Source organism: Rhipicephalus microplus, chromosome 5, assembly GCF_043290135.1.
Source record: "Rhipicephalus microplus isolate Deutch F79 chromosome 5, USDA_Rmic, whole genome shotgun sequence".
In the NCBI taxonomy this organism is placed as follows: Eukaryota; Metazoa; Arthropoda; class Arachnida; order Ixodida; family Ixodidae; genus Rhipicephalus; species Rhipicephalus microplus.
The window spans coordinates 4,402,775-4,430,569 of NC_134704.1; the positions used below are offsets into that span (position 1 = coordinate 4,402,775).

At 45.0% G+C, this 27,795-nt stretch overlaps 1 protein-coding gene across 3 annotated transcripts; it reads right to left on the reverse strand.

Annotated features, from left to right (window-relative positions):
• Positions 1-41: 41 nt before the first annotated feature.
• On the reverse strand, positions 42-27,505 carry Fdx2 (Adrenodoxin-like protein 2, mitochondrial Ferredoxin 2). Of its 3 annotated transcripts, XR_012895270.1 has the most exons (5): positions 27,241-27,505; positions 26,857-26,969; positions 7,889-8,021; positions 1,541-1,708; positions 42-202 (listed from the first exon to the last, which is right to left on the reverse strand). XR_012895270.1 is itself a non-coding variant. In XM_075894724.1 (4 exons), the coding sequence occupies exons 1-3, from the start codon at positions 27,381-27,383 to the stop codon at positions 7,885-7,887; spliced, it is 393 nt and encodes a 130-aa protein (XP_075750839.1). In that variant the 5' UTR covers positions 27,384-27,488; the 3' UTR covers positions 42-202; positions 7,844-7,884. The 3 variants fall into 3 exon arrangements, 2 of the variants coding, with proteins under 2 accessions (XP_075750839.1, XP_037282233.1); XM_075894724.1 differs by lacking the exon at positions 1,541-1,708 and having other exon boundaries at positions 7,844-8,021; positions 27,241-27,488; XM_037426336.2 differs by lacking the exon at positions 1,541-1,708 and having other exon boundaries at positions 27,241-27,487.
• Between the last annotated feature and the right edge of the window lie 290 nt (positions 27,506-27,795).

A 27,795-nucleotide genomic window follows, 5' to 3' on the forward strand; every position in this document is an offset into this window, starting at 1 on the left:
TGTAGCATGGCCTATGTAGCAGCTTCACAGAAAAGAGATAATTGCTGCAAAAATATATTGTATTTCTACGCATAACTAGCAATATCTAGCACCGATGTGTAGTCACGTGTCTGTTCCCCTTGCATCGTTGACACCAGCAGGTACTTTGACTTCCATGCCACTCAGGTCTTTGGTCAGGTACACTTGGCAGCCAAGCCTAGACCTGTGGGGATGAGGCAACACATGATTCATGCAAGCAGCAAAAAAAGGGGTGTGTGGATTCAGATATCGCTCCACGAAAAATATCAACATTTTATAGTATGCTTCGTGCAAGTTCAGTTGCATAATTCCCTGAAGTGACACTAGAGCTGCTTGCGATACTGTTACTCATTGTTGTAGGTTATAGGTGTCAAGATCATTGTCGCTTTGTTCACAAAGATACACCACTCGTGCGGGGTCATTGTATGTGGTCATTCTGTGTTCCATAGCTCCAGAAAGTTCAATGTCCATGTGGAAGGATTTGCTTCATTCTGTAATGGTGCATGTATTGCATAGAGCCAGGAATACGCTTCAATTCCTATGCCAGCCTTTCGGAACATTATGGCTTGCCAGGTGTTGGAACAGCAAGGCAGTCAAGCAAAGTGTCAAGTCGAGCGAAAGCCGACTTGACACTTTTCAAAGACGCCCATTACTGAATTCCGAACGCGCACTCTGCCACTTACATACACACCGCCCGCGTTCGAGGAGTACGGGGGAGCAAGCCATGCACCTCCACTGCACATGCTCAGCTTGCTGAACGGCCTGTGGTGTCTTATCCTTCAATGGCTCCTGGAGCGAGCATGTGCAGTGGGGGTGTGGACGGCGCCACCGACTAAGAAATGCTCCACATTTAATAACCAATTTACGTCGTTTTTCTAGCTGCAGGTACGATTTTTTGTGCAAAAAAAAAAAAGCATGAACGACTTGAAGATAGGTGTTTAAGCAACTAGGAATATTAATATAATATGAAAAAATCAATGTGTTACAGTGTTCTTGTGAAAATAGCAATATCGAAAGAGTTCAAATATTCGTCTTCAGGCCATCATCTCAGCGTTCACGTTTGTTGGTCGCGTGGTTGCCACGTGCATGAGCACCACTGCATCCCGCAAAAGATGGTGGTGCCTTGGCCAGAGCTACAAGTCATGATTTGCTTATGCTTTTACGTATCCGAGTACTCTGCAAGTAAATTAACGGAAGTATTCAGTTCATTTTAAACGAATGTCACTGAGCCTTACTGTAGTTTACACATTTTCCATCGTGCTTACTGGGCTTCCACGAGAGCTCTCAGTATTCTTAGGTACATGTGAGTCCCAAAACAGTAAAAGATGCTCCAGAAATGAACAAATCATGTAAGTGATGATTTATCACCGCAAGTCATGTTGGTATACTTATTTTCTGAACCTTTTAAACGGATACCTGAAAAACAATTCAGACCTGATAGGCTGCGAGACCTTTGGTAGTACTAGCAGAAGCTGCCTGGCAAAGTGCAATACAAAAAATAGTGAGTAGTGTCGTGACTAACCATATCCAAACAACTTGACCATTTAGTAGAATCCTGCAGAGCATGTGCAGTTACGTTTTGCTATCTTGTCAGCAATGAACTTTAGGTAGGCTTTTTGGGGACTTATGCAAAAGCCCGGACGATGGGAGCAAGTATGTGATGATGGAACTGGGACTGTCAGAGCTGCATCTGGAAGAGGCGACTCTGAATTCAATGATATGGTTTATCGCGACAATACATGTGACATGGAATCGCATATTTTAGCCTCAGGACACACTGAAAAGCGACAAGTGTACACGTGTAATTGCATTAAAGAAATTCATTTTGCATCCCTCCTCAAAAAGCTATTGGTTTTACAAAAAAAAAATCATTAATTTATTCAATGGTGACCAAACCGTCCTCGTGCCTTGGCACTGCGGAACAACGAACCCAACACACTGCTGCTGAAGCAGCAATGGGCCACCGGCATACTTACCTCTGGGTTTTGTCAGTTCACCACTAGGTGGAGACTGTTCGATATTGAGGCCAATACAGCCTATTCCAATTGCATCATGATTGCAATTTGAAGATAAGAGCTCCTCTCACTCCTTTTGTCTCCTCATAGATTGTGGTGGCCCATTTTGACTTGCTTCATCAACAGTAGCCGTACTGAATGCACCCAATCCTGCCAGCTATATTCTACGAACATGCAGTATGAGTAAAGCTGATAGCATTGTCTTATCTCGTTGCCTTACTTTGGCTGCTCTCAATTGGACTCCAACATTAAATTTCAACCTTCACTTGGCTGCCCAGCCAAGTATGAAAGGCGTTTAAGTTACACTCAAACCCAATATAATGAAATATAAAAAAGCCAATGAAACGTAGTCTTGCAATACATATAGTGTTGGGAATGACTTGTTAAGTGTTGCCATTTCTTGTGCCTTTGTGGCACAGGTACTGTACTTGAAGGCTCTACAGGGCATTTTGCACTGTTCGACATCATTGTGATAGTGAGAACTAAGAGACAATGATTCCAAGGAAAGCATTCTTGGGATCATTGTCTATTAGTTGTTTGCACTAATGTTGTGTCTAACAAAGAAAACGGGCTCTTGAATTACGCTTTTTTAAGTCATCATTGTGTTGCGTTGCAAGTGGCCCACGCCACCATGTGCGATGATGCCAACTTTGCAAGGCACACAACACCTGATGGTGGCTGTTGCTCCTGGTCCCTTTAGCCCTGTTGTCAGTCTGCGTATGACAGTGGTGTTAACCAGGGACTCTTGCTTGGCAGGCGAGTGTATAACGATCCCAATAGCACTGCTGTCATTCCACACACTCTGGTCACAAAATTAGCAAGGCTGGGTCACAACAGCGCTGGCTAGTGAACATGCTTCTACGACACGCTCTGCATTAAAATGTGCACTTTCAATAGTTAATAGGAATCGAAAAGTGCATGTACAGCATGCTATACGCCGCCCCGTACTGTGTACCGTGCGCATGCCATTTTTTCAGATTTTGTGCTACTATGTGTGGTTTACAAGGCTTACATAGCATACGTAAAACATGGCAGCAGTATTGGACGCCCGCTCGAACTGCATTTAGCGTTAATGGGGACGGAATCACTTCTTTTACAGCAAAGAACTGTGTAAAATGACTTCGTTAGTCTTCTGGTAGCTTTGATGATGAAGTGTTACAGATAACTTAGCTTTATGAAATCGATGGTTTGATGAAGCATCATATGGTCTGGAAGAAGTATGATATACAAACAAAATGAAGCAGCACTGACCAAAATTAAAAGAATTAAAATATTATAAATAATCAAGGCTACTATACAGTAGCTGAAACGTCTGTTTTAATGTCTTAAACCTTTTTATTTTGATTGGTGCTATTTCACTACGTTAGTATTCCATAACATAGCTTAGAACGCCCAGAGGCCTCAGTAAAAGAACGAGGTAAACAAATCTGCAACACGAAAATTGTCAGGTTTGGTGCACGATTCATATTTACTTTAATTATTACTAAAAAAAAGTAACATTGCTTCACGCGATAGAACAGGCAAATGTTTTCTTATCCTTTTCATTGCTCTTTAACGTATTCTCCCTCGACTAAGTGGCACCATCGTCCAAGCTGAGTCATGTACACCACTAACTCTATCCAGCTAAACTAAAAGGCGCTATTTGTAACACGGTAATGCTATTCCTTTAACTCTTGCTATTATGATAACGGTAAACTACTACTGAAACATACAATATGTTAGAGAGTGTGCTCAGATTTGGGCGCACGTTAAAGAACCCCAGGTGGTCGAAATTTCCGGAGTCCTCCACTACGGCGTCTCTCATAATCATATGGTGGTTTTGGGACGTTAAACCCCACAAATCAATATGTTAGAGTAATTACATTGTCAGGGCTACATAAAGCTACTAATTGAAACATAAAAGTCAAAAATAAGAATATGGGCACTCAAATGCACTGCTTTAGAGCTGACAGCATAGTAACTTAACATGCCAAACGAACCTTGCACGAGAATGCTAGAAATGAGAATATGAAAATGAAGTTAAAGATAGTTCTTGTAAAAACGTGGCTGCCACCTCTAGCTTGGCACCGTTGAGGCGGCCGCAACTCGAACTTGTGCATGCAGTGTCTCTGTCTTCACTTTTTGAGCAATAAAAAACAACAGTGTAAGTAAGTGCTTTGTCTACTGTTGAACAAAGACTGCACTGCTTACACTAGAATGCAGCGCTAAGGAGTATTGTTATTGTCAATGAATATTTTTTATGGGATTTCAGCTATTCTTACCAACACAGACACCAAAGATCTACATATACTTAAAAGCTTTAATGTGGCACAAGAACATCATAGCAGTTTGTTCATTTAACCACGTATGCATCAAAGGTCACGGTGCAGCAGCTATTCACCGTTGTAAACTGCTTGAACATGTGGTAGCTAAATATATAAACAATTTTTCAACACGGAAAGACATTCTAACATGCCATTAACATGGTTTCTGTAAAGGATTATCCACAATCATTCAGCTTGCAACAACTTTGCATACGTTTTCGAGTGTTTTGAACTTGGTAGGACAAGCAGATGTGCTATTTTTAGATTTCTGTAAAGCATTCGATAATGTGCCCCATGGAAAATTGTATAAACTACAGCAATTTTCCAATTTTCTAATACACCAAGGCTTACTGTCCAATGGATAACGGCTTACCTCTGTGATAGTGTATGGTTTGTCGCGATAACTCCACAGTGCTCCGCGTTAGCTCTGGTGTTCCCCGATGTGTCCTGACTCCAATGTTATTCCTAATCTGTGTGAATGACTTGGTCGATGTCGTGCCCCAGCATGTAAGCATTCGATTATTTGCAGCAACTGTATTTTATTCAAAAAAATATCCATCTACAACTGATCAGAATGTATTACAGAAAGCTCTTATGGCCATTGATAACTAGTGTAGCGAGTGGAATGTGGTGCTCAATTCTGAAAAAAAACTGTTCTGTTACCCGTTACGATCGCTTTTAACTATACCCTTCATGGTAGTCCAGTATTACAAGTAGATAATTATAAATATTTAGGTGTTACTCTCAGCAGCAGCCTTACCTGGACACCATACTTAACAGATACTTGCAAAAGGTGCTTCGTAAAATATGGTTTCTAAAAAGCAAGTTAAAAAGTGCTCCTAGCATAAAACTTTTGGCTAATAACACCTTCATTCGGTCTAAGTTAGAGTATGCTGCAGTCATATGGGAACCATTTACAATAAAAGATGTTGTGCTTCTTGAAAAAAATATAACGAAAGGCAGATTTATTTTTAACAAGTATCAAAGACTTGACTCGCCTAGAACGATAACGAAATTACACAAAATTTCTTTGTTAGAAACATCGTGAAAGTTGAATCACTTGACGTTTTTATACAAGATTACGTCGGGGAAAGGTGCCTTAAATGCACCGTGTTGTGTTCAGTCAGCCACTTCTAGGAATACTCGCCGTACACATCATCGATCCTTGGTACCCATATTTGCACCAACTAATGCTTACAAATACAGTTATTTTCCAAGAATAGTTGATGACTGGAATTCCCTGTTTCATGAGATTTTTTTGGCTGGCATTTTGCTATATCGCTGGAAAGTTATCTACTTGGTGATTAGAATGTTCAAATGTGTTATAAATTTTGTTGCTGTTTCACAGACATGCGACCTCGCGCATGGATACATGTTTGTACCTGGGACATCGTCTGTGTGTGCGTGCATGTCAAACCATAGTTTACATTTTTCAATACTGAATGTAAAAAAAATACAAGCCCTGAATCAAAATTTTCAAGAGATTATAACTATATAATGCAACAATCGTATGCATATTATATGATAGATTTCCTCCTTTATAAGTAAACATACCTGTGATAAAGCTTCTTAATGATAGTTTACACTGCTTCTTAACTGCAATATTCACTAACACACTATATTAACAAGTGGGCAATGTTCTGTTTCTAATTCACTGAAAAATGTTTTGAGGTATGCAAGCAAGAGTGTGCTGGCACATTTTGAACTTTGCTCAAGGAAAGGCCATGCTCACTTACGTAAGGCTCACGGTCAAATTACAGTGGACAGCACCCTTCAAACCCTGAGCTCCCTAACAAATATATTCAGGGAAGCTACACCTCAAGACTTCAGTGCAAAGCTGCTGCTAGAGAAGGCTTGCCAATTTTCTGCGAAACAAATTCTTGAGCGAGTGGTCTGCATTACATGCACACGGATTATATGCAATGTCAACCATCATTTAGAAATGTGCCTTGTTTTCTTCGAAGCTGTACAAGGATGTGTATAATGCCAATAGTAAATATATAGTTGGTTGCTCATCTTTAAAAATATAATTGGAGCACAAACTGGAACATTCAGACAGCCAAGCACCAAACACGAACAACGCTTAAGTGTTATGAAGCCTCAAACAAAATGGGCATTTCCTAGGCCCAAAAAATATGTAATTGTGCGAAAATCATCTATTTTGCTTCAGTAGCAAAATATATGCTGAGCATTGTTTCTGTCTGGGGCCTGGGTGTGTGCATGTGTTTAAACTCTAATTATATTTATAAAAATGGTGCTTTAAGGTTACTGCGGCATCAAAACCCAACCAATAATAACAGCAGGTCATTTTAGGGTGTTCTTATAAGGTTATTGCAATTAGTTGAATAGAGACAGTAATGCCTATTCCATAACAAAGCCCAAGTGTGATGAAGCCTCACACAAAATCAGCATTCCCCAGGCCATAAAATAATGGCAGAAATCAAAATATAAAATTATGTGTAAATTTCATCAGCAGGAAAATCTGTGTGTAGAAAGCACCTTTCTCAAACTCTTACCTAGTAACCTGGGTTAGTTCGTGCAAGTTCGTTATAGAGCCCATGCACACACGTAACTTAGCTGCAGTGCATCTTTTGTGTAAGCACATGTGCTTAATTCATTAATCATAGTTTGTGGTCCATGCCATGTACAGACTTGGAATAATGGGGCTGTATGAACTTGTCCAGCCATGGGAAAGAAGACAACCATTCGTTTATAGCACGATGCCACAAGAAAATCCATACCAGAATGAAAAACTTCTCAGTAGCTGAAAAATTCGTTCTGGTCTGGGGATCACACTCGGGACTAACGCCTTTTTGGGGCGGTCGCTCTACCAATTGGTAGCTTCCCGGTTTCATCATTTGGTAGAGCGACCGCCCTAGAAAGGCGTTGGTCCCGGCTCCGAACCCCGGACCAGAACAGATTTTTTGGCTACTGAGAAGCTTTTTGTGATATGGATTTCCTTGTGGCTTCATACTACAAACGGGGTGGTTGTCTTGTTTCAACGCTTGCCCAGAACTCATTATATGTTCAGCTATATTGAAATGTCTCAAGTTGGTTTGCTTCTCACACCTAAATGGTCATGCACCTTTGGTAATATTCCTGTTTGGCGCTGTTCGAACTCTTTGAAATAGTCACTTTTTTTTTAATCTTTGTGACCAACTTCATACAGCCTTCATGATACTTGGACAGACATTGGTGTCTGGAAAAAACAAACATTGCTGGTTTTATACTGCTAAGCAGCAAGTTCAACTTCCTCGTGCTAATTTTTTAATAACTCCAGTAGACTCAAGATACAAAGAGAGGCATAGGCTCAATACAAGTGCCGACTGTTAGTTGAAAATCTTGCATGTTTTTATCCTTTACAGTGTAATTATTTTGTGCAGTGCATGGACACACTACATTATATCGGGTAAGTGCCTTTCTTTGCACCGATATGCAGAAGCCATAGATGCCAGTAGAAATATGTGCTTGAGAGAGCTCGTGTGACAGCTGCAAACATTGCACAACCTGGCATTGCACTGTGAGGAAGAAATCCCTTGTGAAAGAATTTACGTTTCACACAATCCGTAGGCAAGGTCCAACATGTCTAGTTCCTCATCCGAAGGGGACTCCTTGAGCCTCTTGAAGTCCTCTGGTTTGAATATCAAGTGGCATGTGGAGCAAGCCAGCGTCCCTTCACAAGCTCCTGTAAATGGCAACATTGCAGAAGGTTAGGACATCTAAGGTGGTTCTTTGAAACGCAAAGAGCATCATTACACCTCTGTGCAAATTTTGACATTTGAAACCAAGGCGTGCTAAAAAATCTCAAGGTGCCTTCTCTGCCATCATTTAGCATATCCGTTGTTACCTTATCCTCACCAGCAGCTTTGCCTGTTTGCATTCCTTCTAGGGCTTTCCTTACTTCTCTTGTCTTTACAGGTAGGATGTCGAATTCCTCTGGCATATTATTGCTTCTTACGATATCGTGCTGGTTGTTTCAGCTTCTGTACAACTCTCCATAGAACTCCTTTGCCACCTCAACTATCTTATTCATATTAGTTATGCCATTGGATTCCTTGTCCTTTAATGCATACATCCGATTTTTGCCTATGCACAAGTTTGCCTTTGCAGCTTTTTGGCTCCGGTCGCTTTTTACAGCCCGGTTGATTTTCTCCATATTATGTACCTTCTGATGTCGGCTACTAAACGCCTATTTTAAAGGGCCAGTCAACAGGCCAAGACTTTTTACACCCCCCAAACAAGCTCGCGCATCTTTCCTACGTGACTAACCTCCTTCCACGCGCAGTGACGTCAACTTGGCAATCGGCGACATGACGCAACACGCAGCTCGTTGATTGGTCCAAACCAGGTCTCAACAAACAGTAATGAAGTCAACATCGCCAATCGTCGAGTTGACTTCACTGTGCGTGGAAGAAGGTTAGTCAGGCGTAGAAGACATGCTTGAGCTTGTTTGGGGAGTGTAAAAAAAGCTGAAGCCTGTTGACTGGCCCTTTAACTTCGAAAGCTCCACTAGCTCGATTTTGTCGGTTGCATTTGAGGCTTTCATGTTTTGTCATCTCTTAATGAGATTATTCCTCTCCTGGAGTAGTTTGCCAGTGTTCTGTCTTATTATTGCACCTCTGCCTTCCATTTGCACACTTTTCATGATACTAGTGAGATTATCGTTCATTGTGTCAACGCTAACGTACACTACCTCGTTTAACTCTTTCAGACGCCACTTATCAAGAACTGTGTGTAAATGTGCCAAACCACTACAATGTCACTTAAAGGCACTCAGTATTCTATTGCAACAAGAACAATGAGATAATTTTGAATGTATGTATGCTATAGTAACTCACTCTAATTGAATTGTAATTAAATATCTCTCTATCCTGAAGTCCTTGATGCTTACTTTTTGCATAAACAGAATCAAACCTCAGACCAGGAATACAATGCAAACTCATTTTTGGTTATGTCAGTGCAAAGAAAACTTTTGCTTTTCACATTGCTTGCAGGAAGCGGCACATTGCATGATTCGTCGAATATGGTAGTGCCTTCAGAAAAGTGATTATATGTATCAGTCCACTACAAGATGAAGTTACATAAAGACAAATTTATTATTCGATTCATCCAAAGTAAGATATTGTAATGCGGACTGAAAGAGCGAAAAAGAAGAAGAGGTAGGACGCTCACGACTGCGAAGAAAATGGTGGAACTGTTCCCTAAAACTACGAGCTGTGTTCTAAAAACATCAAACTGGAATCTTCGCAGACTACCAGGAAAACGAGCCTTGATGGCGTCTGTGTCCAACTCTCACCCACGCCGAGTACCAGGAAATGGTGCCTTGATAGCATTTGCGTGGAACTCTCACCCTCGCCAAATAGCACGAAAGGAAGCCCTGATGGCGTTCGCGTCTAACTCTCATCCTCGCCGAATGCCAGGTAATGGGGCCTTGATAGCGTCCGCGCGGGTGTCGCTCCTGCTTAGGTGGTTGGTTCTCGGGTTGCCATTACCGAGCGGGTCTGAGGAGTTGATCCGGGAAGCGATGTAACTGCGTGCCTCTTCGGCATTCTTTTCAACATGTCAAAGTAGCCCAAAACACAGGCACATCCCAGGATGGCTCGAGCACGGCCACAATCACGTAGAGGTCATGGCGGTTGACAAAGACGACGGGAATGCTTACCCGCGCCTCCAGCTCCATAGTGGCCGCTTCTAGCCACGCGCGGCGAGTCTAAGCAGGCTGCGAAGCCATGGCCCCGTGTCAGATGGTAGATGAGCCAGGAGCTGCGGCAGCCGTCCTCACTGGTGGCCCAAAGTCGAGTGCCTCCGACACAGCACAAGGTGGCCGTCGACCTCGACAACCAGACTACTGGGCACTTGAGCCACGGATATTCTCAGGTAAAACTGACGAAGACGTGGACGCTTGGCTAAAACACTACGACAGAGTGAGCCGCTACTACGAATGGGGCGCACCGGCGAAACTCGTGAACGTAGTATTCTTCCTTGCCGGGACAGCCTTGCTTTGGTTTGAGAACCATGAACATGTCCTCCCCACTTGGGACATATTTGTTAAGGAACTGAAGGCCTGCTTTGGGGACACGAGTTCCATGAAAAACAAAGCTGAACAAACGCTGTCACGTATGGCTCAGTTGCCCGGCGAAACGTGCACAACCTACATTGAACAGGTATTGAAGCTTTGCGGGATTGTCAATGCAAATATGTCTGACAACACAAAGTCGGTCATTTGTTAAAAGTCATCGCCGAGGACGTGTACAATTTTTTGATAACAAAAGAAAACTTGAACACTCCTTCTATTTTCAGGCAGCAGTGTCGCACATTTAAGGCGTTGAAGACCCAGAGAATTTTCTCCAAGTTCGGGCGGTTGGACAATGTTCCCACTGTTGCAAGTATGGATGTCGCCGCCTGCGAAGACATTCCCTTCCTCGTACGTCAAGTAGTTCGAGAAGAGCCCGTACGACTTCAAGCAGGTGACGTTCACCACCAATGCTCATTCGCCACGTGCCCCGAACCACCTCCCTACTGGATGCGAGAGCGCCACGTCGAAAACCGACCGCGCACAGCAACTGCAGATTTCACCCCACATCTTCCGTTGTCCCCAACGGATCACGGCCACCACCGGATGTCATCATCTCGACGTGCCGCTGCGGAACTTTGACCGTCGTCAACCAGGCCTCTACCAGAATATTACTATGCGACATCATCAAATGTTCCTACGGAGCACGACCCGTCTCTGCATACTTCTGCTAATGTAGGCCAACAAGTCCCCTTTTGCTACACATGCTGTCTCCCAGGGCATATTTCGCACTTCTGTCCCATCCGGCCGCCTGCACCGCCATATTTTTCAACATACCCGCCTCGTATACACGAAACCTAGACCTCTCATCCGGCCGACCACCGTCCCCTACAGCGATGGCCTAACGAATTTCGCAGCTAGTCCCCCGCCTCCGACACGTTCCCGCCAGTTGCCGTCTCCGCGTCGTCCGTCACCTTTCCCGCATCAACTGGGGAACTAGATGCTGGTGTGGCTGATGGAGGTGCGGTCGCGGGACGGTCAGTTTCGCCAATTCCTCTTTCTGCTGTGATGATGAACAAAGTGCGTGTGTGTATAGACGGTGTAGATACTCTTGCTCTTGTAGACACTGGTGCAGCTGCTTCGGTTATAAGTCTTCGTTTCAAACATCGTTTTTTGGGTCACCAAGTTATATTCGCGTGGAATCGTAAAGAAACTTTTCATGGAGTTGGAGGCGAAGCGTTATGCCCTGTTGGTATTTGCTCAGTTGTACTCACGATTAGTGGACAAAATTTTAGAGTTGATTTCGCTGTACTGGCTCCTGCAACTCATGACGTCATTTCAGGAATAGACCTCCTTCATGAATGCGGCACTACGCTTGACTGTGGAACTGGAGAGATTCTTCTATAAAGTACGTTGCCCGCTGCAATAGTTGACGATTTTCCGGCTCTGCCCATCAATGCGCTTTCGTTGTCTGAAGATGTGACGACCCCTGGTAGGACAGCAGTGTTTGTACCCGTAAGCTCTTCTCATGTGCGCTCAGGACCCTGCACTGGACTTGTCGAGCCTGATCATGCAAACGCCATCAAGAAGAATGTGTTGGTCCCACGGTCTGTCTTTACAGCCATTGACGGACATGCTTGTCTGTGGGCACTCAACACAGCCTCAGAGCCTGTTGTTCTATCAGCCGGATTCAAACTGAGAACGTTGGAGGAGCAGGCCACAAGTGACGTCAGAATGGTCTCAGAGTCTCCAGCCATCAGTCAGACTGCGCCCAACTGCTCAGCAGAGATGAAACCTTTGTAACCCCGACGGCCTTTTTGAATTCAACGTGATGCCATTTGTACTGTGCAACGCGCCGGCGACGTTCGAGCGATTTATGGACACTGTTCTTCGTGGCTTGAAGTGGAGCATTTGCATGTGCTATCTCGATGACGTCGTCATCTTTGGCCCCACCTTCAGCGAACACAATTCACGTCTGAATACTGTACTGACTTGCATAAGAAACGCTGACCTTGTTCTTAACTCAAATAAATGCCACTTCGGGGTCCGACAAACCCTTGTTCTCGGACGCCTAGTCGATCAGGAGGGCACCCTTCCAGATCCCCAGAAGACAGCAGCCGTTGGAACGTTCAATGTGCCGCGCTCTGTGAAGAAGCTCCGCAGTTTTTTGGGGCTTTGCTCCTATTTTCGCCACTTTATACCTAAATTTGCCCATGTCGCGTATTCGTCGACATGTTTGCTACGGAAGAATACTCCGTTCGAGTGGACTCCGGACTTTTCGTCAACTGAAGTTCCTCCTGACGTCGCGGCCTGTTCTTCAGCACTTCAACCCATCAGCTCCAACCGAACTGCACACAGATGCCAGCGGCATAGGAATTGGTGCCGTCCTAGTTCAACACTATGGTAACCGCGAGCACGTGATTGCATACGCAAGTCGCTCCTTGAGTAGGCCCGAGCAGAATTACACTGTCACAGAACAAGAATGCCTCGCGGTAATATTTGCGATTCAGCGGTTTCGGTCTTACCTATATGTACACCCTTTTACAGTCGTCGCTGGCCTTGTTCTTAACTCAAATAAATGCCACTTCGGGGGGACCGACAAACCCTTGTTCTCGGACACCTAGTCGATCAGGAGGGCATCCGTCCAGATCCCCAGAAGACGGCAGCCGTTGAACCGTTCAATGTGCCGCGCTCTGTGAAGGAGCTCCGCAGTTTTTTGGGGCTTTGCTCTTATTTTCGCCGCTTTATACCTAAATTTGCCAATGTCGCGTATCCGTTGACATGTTTGCTACGGAAGAATACTCCCTTCGAGTGGACTCCGGAGTGCGACTCCTCTTTTCGTCAACTGAAGTTCTTCCTGACGTCGCGGCCTGTTCTTCAGCACTTCAACCCATCAGCTCCAACCGAACTGCACACAGATGCCAGCGGCATAGGAATTGGTGCCGCCCTAGTTCAACGCTATGGTAACCGCGAGCACGTGATTGCATACGCAAGTCGCTCCTTGAGTAGGCCCGAGCAGAATTACACTGTCACAGAACAAGAATGCCTCGCGGTAGTATTTGCGATTCAGCGGTTTTGGTCTTACCTATATGGACGCCCTTTTACAGTCGTCACCGACCACCACTCATTGTGTTGGCTCGTCAACCTTCGGGATCCTTGCGGCCGTCTAGCGCGCTAGGCACTTCGGCTCCAAGAGTATAACTTCATGGTCTCGTACAAAAGTGGTCGACGACACGCCGACGCAGATTGCCTTTCGCGCATGCCACTGAGCACTACAGAGTGTGACGCCGATGACCTCGTAGCTTCTGTGTCACCAGTTTCCCGACCTCAGTACCTTCAAAGATGAACAGCGAAAGGACACCAGGCTATCATCGCTTTGCACAGCTCCTACGGCATGCCATTTCTGTGTACGCAATGGACTCCTATATAAGAAGAACTTTTCCAGCACTGGCGCACATTTCCTCCTAGTAGTGCCAGAAAGCATTCGGACAGCGATTTTAGGTGCTATGCACGACGATCCTACGTCCGGACATTGAGGTTCTGCGCGGATGCTTTACCGTGCTAAGAAACGCTTTTATTGGTCAGGAATGCGACAGTCAGCCGAGGCGTATGTGGCCAGCTGCACACAGTGTCAACGCCACAAACGCCCATCTACTGCTCCGGCTGGTCTTCTTCAGCCCTTGCCACCTCCAAGCACACCTTTCCAACTGGTGGGCATTGACCTCGTGGGCCCTTTTCCAAAGTCGGCTAAGGGCAATCGCTGGATAATTGTATGTGTCGATTACCTCACGCGCTACTGCGAGACGGCGGCCATACCAACCGCAACTGCCAGCGACGTCTCTGTGTTCCTGCTGCAGCATGTTATCCTCCAACATGGCCCACCTCACGTGATTATCAGTGATCGTGGGCGACAATTTACGGCAGATATAGTAGAAGAGCTGCTTCGATTGAGTGAGTCCCGCCTTCATCACTCGTCGCCATACCATCCGTAAACAAATGGGCTCACGGAGCGCACCAACCGAACAATTGTAAACATGCTCTCTATGTATGTGGCATCTGACCACAAGAACTGAGATGACGTGCTACCATTTATAACGCACGCATTCAACACCGCTAAGCACGAGACAACAGGCTATAGCCCTTTTTTCTTGATGTACGCACGACCGCCACGGCACACACTCGACACAGTTTTGCCATTCTCAGCGCACGAGACCCTCTCAGTCACCGAAATCATCTGCCTTGCAGAAGAAGCGCGTCATATTGCTCGTCTACGCACTTTGGCATCACAGGAAAAATCGAAAGTACGCTATGACGTCTGCCACCGGCCTGTAACTTACCATCCAGGCGACTTAGTGTGGCTGTGGACTCCGGTACAAAAACGCGGGTTATGATAAAAGTTCTTGGCCACATACGTCGGACCGTTTGTCGTTCTCAACAAAATCACGGAAGTCACGTACACAATAGCTCGCCTGACGAGAAGTGGTAGAAGAGCGGCTAAAACCCAAGCAGTCCATGTCGCTCGATTGAAGTTGTACACACCAAGGTGAATCAGTTACCTCGCCCGGCGGGCTTCGTCTGCGAGGGGAGGAATGTTACGCATGCCTGGGAAGAAAACGAAGATGGCTGAACATGCTGGCTGCCCCAAGCTGGAGGAAGAAAGAAGACGACGACACTGCGATCATGAACCTGTTGGCCGCTACGGCGCTTCTCTTCGCGACCAAAATAAACGGCCCCCTTCAGCCGTATACGTCCTGGTCCTCCTTGTGCGTAACAATATAATCAATAACTCATTGCCTTCTTCCTAGCAGGATGTCCTCGAGGAGGTGCTTACACGCTACGCGCGAGTCTTTGATTTCGCTCAAGACAAGCGTTCCATGTTGCCCGAATGCCGTATGTACCACTGCATCAACACGGGAGATGCTAACCACCGATACGCCAGAAACCCTATCGCGTATTCCCGTCAGAGAGGCAAGTGATCACCAATCAGGTCAACGACATGCTGCAGAAATGCGTTATTCAAGAGTCAAGCAGTCCCTGGGCAGCTCCTGTTATATTGGTTAAAAAAAAGACAACTCATGGTGATTTTGTGTATACTACCGTCGTCTCAACGCCGTCACAAAGAAAGACGTGCATCCGCGACCACGCATCGATGATGCTGTTGATTGTCCGCACTCTGTCGCATACTTTTCGTCTGTCGACCTAAGGTCTGGATACTGGCAAATACCAATGCATCCATCTGACAAAGAGAAGACTGCTTTTGTCATGCCTGACGGGTCATTTGAATTTAATGTTATGCCGTTTGGCTTATGTAATGCCCCAGCTACCTTCGAGCGATTCATGGACTCCATCCTTCGCGGTCTCAAATGGGAGATATGTGTTATCTCGATGATGTAATTTTTTTGGCAAGACATTCCATGAGCACAACCATCGGCTTAGCGTTGTTCTAGATTGTGTCAAACAAGCTGGTCTCGTTTTAAATGCAAAGAAGTGTCATTTTGGTGAGCGTCAAGCCCTTGTGTTGTGTTCGGATATCTAGTCGACAGGGACAATATGTGGCCAGACCCACAAAAGATCAGTGCTGTCCGAGACTTCAAGCAACCAACGTCTGTGAAGGATCTCTGTAGCTTCGTGGGCCTGTGTTCTTATTTTCGCCGGTTTATCAAAAACTTTGCCTAGCTTGCTCATCCTCCGACAATGTTGCTCCGCAAAAACGCCCCATTCCGAGTGTGAGGCTGCTTTCGAGCAGCTGAAGTATTTGCTTACTTCCGGGCCCCTCTTGCGCCATTTCGACCCGGAGGCACCCACGAACCTGCATACAGATGCTAGTGGTATCGGTGTTGGTGCCGTGCTAGTTCAGTATCACGACAGCTGCCAGCACGTCGTGGCGTACGCAAGTCGTACTTTGACTAAGGCGGAGAGGAATTATAGGTCACCGAACTGGAATGTCTTGCGGTTGTTATCGCCGTCCAAAAGTTCAGACCTTATTTGTACGGTGGGCAAATCAAGATTGTCACGGATCATCTTTCTCTTTGTTGGCTCGTTGGGCTTTACGGCTTCAAGAATATAACTTTTCTGTGACCTACAAGAGCGGTCGATGTCACGCAGATGCCGACTGCTTATCTGGTCTTCCATCTCCGACTGTGGATGCTGATGATGATGATTTCGATAACTACCTGGCTGCGATCTCATCAAACTTCCCAATTTGGACGTCTTTCATCACGAGCAACAGCGTGACCCTTCCTTGAAATTAATGATTGATGTGGCTCAGAGCTCTAATAGCGCCACGCCATTCGCGATTCATGACCCCTACTATATCGAAAAAATTACTCCAGCCATGGTGCCACACTACTCCTCGTGCCACACATGGTGCCACACGACTCTGGAAGACCACCAAGCACTACGCCGCACGTTGTGATGTCCGCCAACGCCACGAACAACCTACCACGCCATTGACCGGCCCACTGCAGCCAGTTAAGCCACTGACATCACCATTCGAAAACGGCATAGATTTACTGGGCCCTTTCCCCAAGTCTACCACTGGCTGCCGCTGGGTTATTGTGTGCATAGATTACCTGACGCGGTATACTGAAAGGATGGCGGTTGCTTCAGCCACATTATCTGATGTGTCATGGTTTCTTCTGCATTAGATCATACTCCGTCACGGAGCCCCTCGTTTAGTGATAAGTGATCGCGACCGGCAGTTTATCGCTCACGTTGTCGGAGAGTTGCTACGGCTTTGTGGGTGCCAGTATGGGCATTCCACGCCATACCACCCTCAGACCAACGGCCTTACTGAGCGCACCAATCGTACCACCATCAAAATGCTTTCAATGTACATCGCAGCAGATCACAAGAACTGGGTTGCCGTATTACCTTTTGTTACATACGCCTTTAATACCGCGAAACACGAGGTCACAGGTTATACGCCTTTCTTTCTCCTCTACGCTCCCCTAAAGTTTCCTTGACACCATACTTCCTTTTTCGACGAACGAAAACGCCAGTGTCACGCAGACGTTGTGTCGCGCCGAAGAAGCTCGTTGACTTGCTTGCGTGAAAGACCGTTACGACGCAAAACACCCGTCTGTGACTTTCGCTACAGGTGACTTCGTCTGGCTGTGGACGGCTTTGAAAGAAGGGACTTTGCCAGTAGTTTCTTTCCAAGTATTCAGGACTATTCGTCATTACTCGGTTTACTCGGTGCCTCAGTGACATCACTTACGTTGTTGCGAAAGTGACAGCTCAGAACCGGCGTACGCGTAAGAGACAAATTGTGCACATTGCCCGATTGAAGCCCTACAACAACCGATCGCTTCTACTCACTCGGTGAGCTTCATCTTGCCCGGAGGAAAATGTAACGCGGACTGAGAGAGCGAAAAAGAAGAAGAGGTAGGTCGCTCTCGAGCGATGGTGATTCGGCAGTGACGGTTGAGCGCTGGCATCTTCAGTGTAAATAAACCCATCACTTCCATAACAATATCTTTCTTAACCTCTACTTGATGCAAATAGCAAAAACGAGTGGTGTACACAATTGTGTACATAGCGTCTCAAAGGGTTAAGAGCTGTGAATCTATTCCGAAGCGAAACTCTGAAATCCCGTACTTTCCTTCTCAATGGTAGTTCTTTAATTGGCTTCTTGCGTATCAGTTTCTGCTGCACCAGTTTTCGTGTTACCTACACCAAGTCTTCAGCCCACTCGCCAAAAAAAAACAGCTACACAAATTGCGAATTCTTCAGGTGTCGAGGAAAGAGTGAGCGATATTGCTGTGGATGTAGATTGATATGTGCGGTTTAACGTCGCAAAACCACCATATGATTATGAGAGACACCGTAGTGAAGGGCTCCGGAAATTTCGACCACGTGGGGTTCTTTAACGTGCACCCAAATCTGAACACATGGGCCTAGAACATTTCTGCCTCCATCAGAAATGGAGCGACTGCAGCCAGGATGCGATCCCCCCACCTGCTGGTCAGCAGCCGAGTACCTTAGCCACTATACTATCACGGCGGAGCGTGGATGTAGATAATGTAATGGTGTCTTTCTACGTCAAATTGCTCTTCATTTATGTCCCACTCGATTTATTTTTGGGACGATAAACCCCACAAATCAATCAATCATGATTTAGCTGCAGCAACATGCAGAGAGGTCCTGTTAATAGACGAAAGAATCGCTGAGTGCACACCTTTGGAAGAAGCAGATCTGTGCGAGTTACTGAAATTTTGCTTAAAGGGCCTGTAAACCACCCAGAGGTCGAAATTCAGTTGTAGTGGAGTAATTCTGCATGAGTGTACGACGAACACGGAGCCGTGAGAATTTTTCAAAACGGTGCAGTAATAGCGGAGTTAGACGCCTTTGATTATCGAAACTGTGACAACCACAGTTTTCGCTCCCTCCTGCGCTTTGCTTTGCTGATATCCTCTCCCACAACGCTTTGCCCTATTGCCGAGCGCCCCTCCCAATCTCGCGTGAGACCCTTTATTTCCGGTTGCTGCGACTGCAACCGTCGACTTCGTCAGTTGCGTTGTAGCTGCATGTTTGTTGGTGAACCGTGACTGCTGTAATTGTGCCAGTATGGACCCTGCGTTGCGCAAGCCTTCAAAGAATAGCCAACGCAATGGACCCGTACGGGGACATGCCGTGCCCCGCACATAGGCAACACTGCAAAGAACAAGCAGCACGGACAGCTGCTTGCAAACTGACCGGAAGTCGTAGGCTCTTGCTCGACCGATCACAACATGTTTGGCTCGGCGTGTCAGAGATGTGACACGGCACATCACGCAGAGGTCCGAACAGCCCAGAAAAAAGGAGGGTATAACTGTCAGTTCAAGCGCACGAATAAACAGAAAGGAAGAGAGGACAAGCGCTTCCAAGGCCGGATGAGAAAGAAGGAGGGATTGTTTCTTTGAATTTGTGGCGCGCCGGCAGCTTGTAGCGCTGCCACATGTAGCATCATTGACCGCGACGGCATTCTGCACAAGATGCGCACGCTTACTTGAAATGCTTGAAAAAATATCAGGTGGTTTACGGGCCCTTTAAGCAACACATGCTTCATTTAACGTAAACAGTGTTAGGAACAGATTCATAGAACTGCTGTAGGGGCTTCCATATTCGTTACTACGGCCAATTCGGTCATGGGGGTTACTGAACAGAAGTCTCTCACTGTCTTTGTTCTTAAGCCCAAGATATTCGTTCGCTACAAGGACAACTGCATCTGTATTGTCAATAGGAATGATGCCCCAAGGCTCCTGTGCCCTTTCAACTCTATAGAACTTGCCATACAGTTTAGCATAGTATGCGAGTGTGATGGCAGCCTTTCTTTCCTCAATGCCCAGTGAGCTGCACCAGAATTAGCCTTTCGTTTGCTGTGCACACGAAAGCGATGCATACCTAAATTTCAATTCATGCCACCCAGCCTGCCACAAGCAATTTATCGTTTTTTTCCCTGGTGACGCAAGCAACACGCATTTGCTCAAGCAACGATGCAATGAGGAAAGAGCTCCAAACAGTACACCGGAACTCTTCATGAACAGGAGATTAAAGGAACACCAAAGGGACGTGAGAAAAAACAAGAAAGCAGTAAAGCCCCTGACCGAGCACGCCGATAATCGCAGTCAGATCATCGATTGGGACAATGCCGCTATTATATGCAAGAAAGAAAATTCGACCACAAGACTGCTTTTGGAATCTGTTTTTATCCAGACAAATAAGGACACTAAAGATAGGACAGATGGGAATCCACCTGCCAGCTACACTTGTTCATTACATCCTATTTTAGCATAAAAAGTGACATATGGCTATTGTCTGCTTAATGTGAAGAAGGAACTATAATGGTTCCCGAAAAAGTAGGGTTTTTTTTGTTTTGTTTTTTCACCTTGACTTGGTGAAATGATCTTCATCATGATACCTGACCTGACAAACTTTAGTCGAACTCTAGATTACATATGGTGAGGCTTCATTTTAACATATGGTGTAGTATCATAAATTCGACGGGACACTAGGACAAGAAGAAACGCGACACTCGCTACACTCAACTAATTTTATTTCAGAAGCAGCAGTTCATATATATAACCCAAAATCCCTAGCGACACAGAAAAGAACTGCAAACATTGAATCGTTGCCAAAGAAGCATTTGCGCACACTCAAGTGGTAGTGCACGACAGATAAGCTTAGACACCTTTAGATATAACAAATAACAGCGCTGGGCATCATTATGAGCATTGGTGTGAATTTACACCTGTCTGAAACAGAATTGAGATAACAGAAATAAGAATATCCATGCTAATACGAACTTCAAGTGATAGTATATGGCAGTTATGCGTAGACACTTTTAGATAAAACAAGAAATAACAGCGCAGTGTATTATAAAACCAATAACCTTTGGCGTGAATTTACCATGCCTGAAACAAAATTGAAACTAAACGAAGGACAATATGACACAGGCAAACACTAACTTCAATTAATGTCGTTTGAGGATGCTGGCTTCTCTGTTACTTAACGAAACTGATGACTGACTAATGCAGCTATCTTTTCTTTTATTAATGTGAAATGCTTTGACAACTACTCTGGTTAGCTAGTTCCCATGACTGAAGACTACGGTTGTATCACCAAACAGTGGCGAGCAGCCACACTGCGAACAGTGTGAATTTATGTAAAAATGAATATTAGTTGCCAATGATCATTTATGTTCTAAAAGTCGGGTGTTCAAACAATGTCCCGTCTGGCCGATGTATATCTTTCCACATGATAGCGGCAAACAATATAGAACCGCTATGATACACTGAACTAACTTCGTTGTGTGGTTTATTGCACAACCACCGGTGTCGGTGTTTCTTCTAGACATTTTGTCCCGTCGAAGTTACGCTGCTACACCATATGTTAAAATGATATTTCACCAACTAGCACAGCTCTCAAGCCTACTGGTGAGGCCTGTAGTTTCACTTCAATGGTGTGTGTGTGTGTGTGTTTTTTTTTGATAGCTACAAGCTTCATTATGTAAAATTGAGGGACCATTAAGCTTTGCCTATAAGAGTATGCATGTAAGAGGAAGTGGCCAGATACTGCACCAGGGTGGCCAATCCTTCTCTGGTGAGGGAGTGCGTTCCCGGCGGTTGTTACCGGTGAGGCCGCAGCCCAGGCCTCTTAATAGAGTTCCATCACCACGCGGATTTTTTTTTTATCTTGTTGGGAACTGCGCGGCACCGAAATTCAAACCACGGACCTTTTGCATGCGAGGCGGATGCTCTAACCGCTACGCCATCGCTGCACCTCTAAGGTGTAACCTTAAGAGACAAGAAGAGAGCAGAGTGGATTAGGGAACAAACGGGGATTAACGATATCATAGCTGAAATCAAGGAGAGGAAATGTACATAGGCTGGGCATGTAGCGCGTAGACAGGATAACCGCTGGTCATTAAGGGTAACTAACTGGATTCCCGGAGAAGGTAAGCAAGTTAGGGGGAGACGGAAGGTTAGGTGGGCAGATGAGATTAAGAAGTTTGCGGGTATAAATTGGCAGCAGCAAGCACCGGACCGGGTTAACTGGCGGAACATGGGAGAGGCCTTTGTCCTGCAGTGGACGTAGTCAGGCTGATGATGATGATGATGATGATAAGAGCTGAACGCAATAGGGATATCCTGTCCATAGTGCACACTTCTAACACTTAGCTCAAGACATATTTCTGAACTAGTTATGCACCTACGACGTGGCCTTAAGGGGCCCCTAAACCGCCTCCGATATTTCTACAAACATTTCAAGTAAACTGCGCATCCTGCAGCGATGCCACACGTGGCAGCCCTACAGGCCGCCAGCGCACCACAAATTTCAAGAAACAATTCCTCCTCTCCAGGCCTTTCCGGCCCCCATGTGACGCGCATTCATGCTGCGATTGGTCGAGCAACCGGCTAGTCTGCAAGCAGCTGTCTGCACTCCTTGTTCCTTGAGTTGCTCGCGTGCGCCACCTCCCTGCAGAACACGTTATTCTAGGACACAATGGCCGCACGTGCACCTGCATGAAGCGCGAGAATGGAAAGGGGGCGATCCTTTAGGGAAAAACAGAAAGGTAAAAAAATGGGAGTGGAGTGCATGATAGCTGTCTCTCATGTGAGAACACCTCAACAGGGACTGAAATGACAGTGAAAGAAAGAAAGTAAGGCAGGGTTCATGCTCGTTTACATGACGAAAATTCAAGGGTTTTCAAGGACTTTCAAAAGCTCTGAGTGAGAATTTTCAAGGACCACATTGTCTGTTAAAAACCCAGTTATACGTGTTCAGGGGAGGGTCAAGATTGAAATAACGAATTCATTGAAAAAAGAAATATCCTTGGAGCAAACGTCAAAAACATGGCTCCAATGACATTTTCTTTCTAGACAACTTTAAATCATAGTTGCTTACACTTGCATAAGTAATCGCTTTCAGTATGCCACAAGTTGCAATCTTTTTTCAGATAGGAAAAACTAACGAACAGTAATCATGCAACGCCTTGTTGCTTTTTCTGAATTTTTTTTTCATCAATCATATCTACTATCTCCTGCTGCTTGGTTTTGGCAGTCTTTCTAAGGTTGTTTGACTTGATGATGCACATCAAGTCGCTAACTGTTTCTGCCTTTGCCTGCATATGAGTGCTGTAGCTGTTAATTCCTTATGAGCAGCTTCTAGTTTCTTTTTTTTTTTTTTATAAGCATTTCAACCTCCTCCTCAATGCAACCTTTATTTTTCCTTTTTCATCTTCCTGCTTCTGCCTTTTCCGAGTTTCCAGAAATACACGATGTTGGTTCCGTGCAGAAGCTACTGATGTCCTCAATTCTTTTGTGATGGGCACATTATATAAGCTGCCTGCTACATTTATGCCATCACCAATAATGCGCTGTGAAAAGTGAGAAGTCTATTTAAAAAAAAATGAAATTCAAGAGTTTTCAAAGATTTGTGAAAAACTCCAGCACTTTCAAGGCCTTGAAAACCAACTTTTGAAATTCAAGGATTTCAAGGACCCCCATGGACCCTGGTAGGGTAAAGATGATAGATATCAGAGTGCCAAAACCTGAAGTTAAAAAAAGTGTGTCTGGGGGAGGGGCATGATGGGCAAAGAAACATTCGGGAGGGCGGGGGGGACTCAACGAGAGATAGGGCAAAGCGGCTTTGAGAGATGATACCAGCGGAGAGTAGCGAAGAAAGAAGCGAAAGCAGTGATGACCGCGTTTTGAAAATCAAATGCCTCTAACTCCTCCATTGAGGCACCGTTTCGAAAAATTCTCCCGGCTCTGTGTTTGTTGTACACTCGCGCACAACGTCCCAGCCACAACTGAATTTCGACTTTTGGGTGGTTTCATCATCAACAGCCTGACTACGTCCACTGCAGGACAAAGGCTTCTCTCATGTTCCGCCAGTCAACTCGGTCCTGTGCTTTTTGCTGCCAATTTATACCCGCAAACTTCTTCACCTCGTCTGCCCACCTAACCTTCTGTCTCCACCTAATCGACTTGCTTTCTCTAGGAATCCAGTTAGGTTACCCTTAATGACCAGCGGTTATCCTGTCTACGTGCTACATGCCCGGCCCATGTTCATTTCCTCTTCTGAATTTCAACTATGATATCCTTAACCCTGGTTTGTTCCCTAATCCACTCTGCTTTCTTCTTGTCTCTTAAGGATACACCTACCATTTTCCTTTCTATTGCTCGCTGCGTCGTCCTCAATTTAAGCTGAATCCTCTTTGTAAGTCTGCAGGTTTCTTCTCTGTAGTTAAGTACCGGCAAGATGCAGCTGTTATATACCTTCCTGCTGAGGGATAGTGGCAATCTACCTGTCATGATTTGAGAGTGCTTGTCAAATGTGCTCCACCCCATTCTTATTCTTCTAGTTACTTCAGTCTTGTGGCTCGGCTTCGCGGTTATTACCTGTTTTAAGTAGACATCGTCTTTTACAACTTCAAGGGCACTATTATCTATCTCAAAGCACTGTTCTTTGCATCTTTAATTCTTCGGTCATGCACGAGGTGATTTTTTGCACACAAGCTATGATGAGCTCTTTAGCGCTGTTACATTAAAAAAAGGCTCCTTACTACGTAAGCACCTGTAGACACTACACTGCCTGTGGAGCAGAATGCGAGGCCATATTTCAGTAGCCCTATTTCTTCGTAAGAGCAAGTTAGCCAACACAAAATTTTACTGCTCAATACCCTGCAGTATGGATGCATGTGTATATAAGCTGCCAAATGCGAACAGCGTGGAAGGTGATCAGCGAAGGTGGCTTAGTAGCCAATCAGCTAGACAGAGCGCTAAAGGGATGAGGTATCGAAATGCTACAGGACTTAGTTTATTGAATATCTATAGAAAGAAACGAAATCTGCTCATGTGCTCGAGCACAATGCAGCGAGTGACTGCTACTAAAACACTGAATCGTCATGCGCAAACACATGGTATGGATTCAGGCTTTCTCGTGATGTTACTCTCTTTACAGCTCATCTCACAATAGCAATGCTATGCTTCGTCATGGGTGCTCCAGGCTCAAAAATCTTCCAAGCAGCATTTTAAATGCACACCGCAACGATGGAAGTTTCTGAACTAGTGGTGCAATGTCGCAATGACAACTGCACAGTGTGAAGAGATTTTCACAAGCCCATCACTAAGGGTTCTATGGGCCATACGTTTCACAGCACTTGCGGAATAGGCGAATGAAGTACGTTATAAAGGGCTTGACAGTTTTCACGTGTGCTCCTTTTCTTGCAGGGAGAAGTCGCAATCTTTTTTTTTTTTTTTAATGAACGTGCTTATGTTTGATCCAAAATATCTGTGAAAGTTTTCATGAAAGGAATAATGTAACTGTGTTAGCACTACTTTTACACACCCCACCTTCATCGGATTGTTCTGTCAAATTATTCACAACTTGGGATATTAGCTATTTAAAAGTAGAATTCTATTATTTAATTAGATATTATTCGATTCAAGTTCAATATTAGTACACCCCTAATTTTCACATCTCCGTGCTAGAAAACTTTTCTGGGCGTCTCTACCCATCCCTGGTTAGAACACACTGTTTCAAAGTGTCACTGTATACATATATATTTTGTAAGTTTAACTTCTAGAAATATGAGCCACCAAAGTATTGCAGTTGTTTACAGAATTCTTTACTGCCATTATTTGTAAGCCTTCATTCACTCAATGTGCACTTGCAGGTTCCACAGCAGCCACACACAACGCCTTAATTGAAAAAAAAAAAAAAAAAAAAAAGAAAGAAATGCTGAATCTATACAACAGGCCTGAAAGTTCTGATGACCTCTGTTAGACTGACATTTGGCAGTACTGAAACGTGCAAATAATATCTCATGGTTATTAAATTGCAATAACAAAAGTGAACCATTACCGTGTGGTCGCTCAGGTCTAGCATCTTTAACGAATACTCATGAAGTCAGAAAGAGAACAGCCCAAATATTATCCCTTCATTTCATAGTTGACACTGATGACTTAACAATAAAATTAAATGCGTTTTGAAGGCAGTGTTTGTCTTGTATGCCTCGCCTGAGCAGCTGTCCTTCAACACTTTGCCACATAAGAAGCTTTCTTAAAGCAAGGACTTGAGCGTGTTGGCATGAATTCATGGTAAAAAACAGCATGGTTATACGAGAGAAGAACGACGATCTTTTGTCATTCTTCTCTCGTATAATCGCACTATTTTCTTAACTTTTATATACTTTCTTAGCCTCAAAAGCCTTGGTCAAAGGCAGAGCTCAAGTTAAGCTGGCTTTACAAGATGACGCTGCATCGCTGTGAGTAGCCTGCATTGTATTCGTTTTGTCAAATGGCATGCCTATGTAATAAAGCAAAGTTGCAATTTTGTAGCTAGAACAAGCATACAACATGAGTGATGTCTTGGGTCTGCAGATGAGCATCTAAGATGAGACCCTCAGACTAACAGCGAGATTGTTAACTGTGTTAAATTGAGCTAGTTGGTGCATATTCGTAGCAAAACGAAATATTCGTAGCAAAACAAAAAAATGTCATGAAACAAGGATTAAACAGGACTAGCGCTGTCCTATTTGGTCCTTTTTTTATACTAAGAGAGTCCTCTAGTAGGCAGGCAGGACCGACTGTTGTAGGATGAATCTAGCCCAATTTCTGAAAGCCACTTGTGAGCATAATGACAGCCCCTGCTTTCATGCTGTTGCCTGCGACACGGTGCAGTGACCTCCAGCAGGTGTCCCTATGTAGACATGTCGCTCGTACGCTTTGGCCCAAGCTCAACAACAGTCTTCTCAAAGCTGGATTGGTCCTCAGAATACATAAATGCAGTCATAATGTTTACTTGGCAAGCTATAAATATTGACGACACAGTTTTGCACACTGTAGGGGCGACTAGCAGCTTTCCTTCTGAGCCAGGTCTCGTTTCTTCCCATTTGTGCATCTGCGGGTCTCATGTGGTACATTTACTGGGTGCCGGTTTGATGATGTGTGCGATAGCCAAGCCAAGCAGAAGAAGCTACACAATGCGCGTCAATATAGCTTGACATGGCTGGACTCACCGAAACCATCGAAGTCGAGGTGGTTGTTGATGATGACATCCAACAGGCTGTCGCCCACTTTCCCGACAGCGTTTATCCTGTCGCCGTTTTCCCGCACGAAGGTTACGTCAAAGCTGTAATGCAGAGAAGAAGCACCATTCTTTCAAGTATCGCCCTTCAGCTTTATCATGGTGGGCAACAAGATAAATCGCCCGCTACGCGCACGAAATGGGACCATTTAGGAAACTCTATTCAACCGGCGTCACACAGGCACTTCTGACCGCGATCGGATTCCTCGGTCGCGATTGGCTAATCTGGGCGAGGGCGCCAGCCGCCGTCAAGAAATCCGGATCGGGCACGAAAGACACCCGCGTCAATTGAGCAAAAGAATGAGCAGAAGCTTACGTTTCTTTTCTCCTGGCGGGAAACGTGGTGGCGATGTGCCGGCTTGATGCGAGCGCTATAGCGCCGTGCACAGTCGTTAGGCTATTCTTCGCAACCCGTGCGACAGCGAATTTCTTCACACCTATTCGAAGGAAGTACGACATCGCGTCCGCAGTCGGCACCACGACCTTTTTCGCTGGCTGGCCGCCGCTCGCTGATTGTTGCAGACGGCGACGACGACCGTGTGGAATGTAGCAAGCAGCGTCAGTATCGTAAATATGGAAGGTGAAAATTTTAAAAAATATATATATTCGTTCGAACGTGGAACAAGCCTTTGTTAGATTAAGCGTGGTACCATGTTGGCTTGGCCTTGGCTGCTGCAAAGTTATAATTTAATTATGATTTTCTGACCATATTTTTTTTTTGTACACAAAGCTCTAGTAGTATATGAGTTGCGCAACACGCATGTACCCAAATCTGACCAATACATTGAAGCAATCAAAGGTTTGCATATTGTGGCGTCACCTGTGTGCAGAAAAATAAGCTATTTTTTAGACTTTTTTTTTGGAATATTTT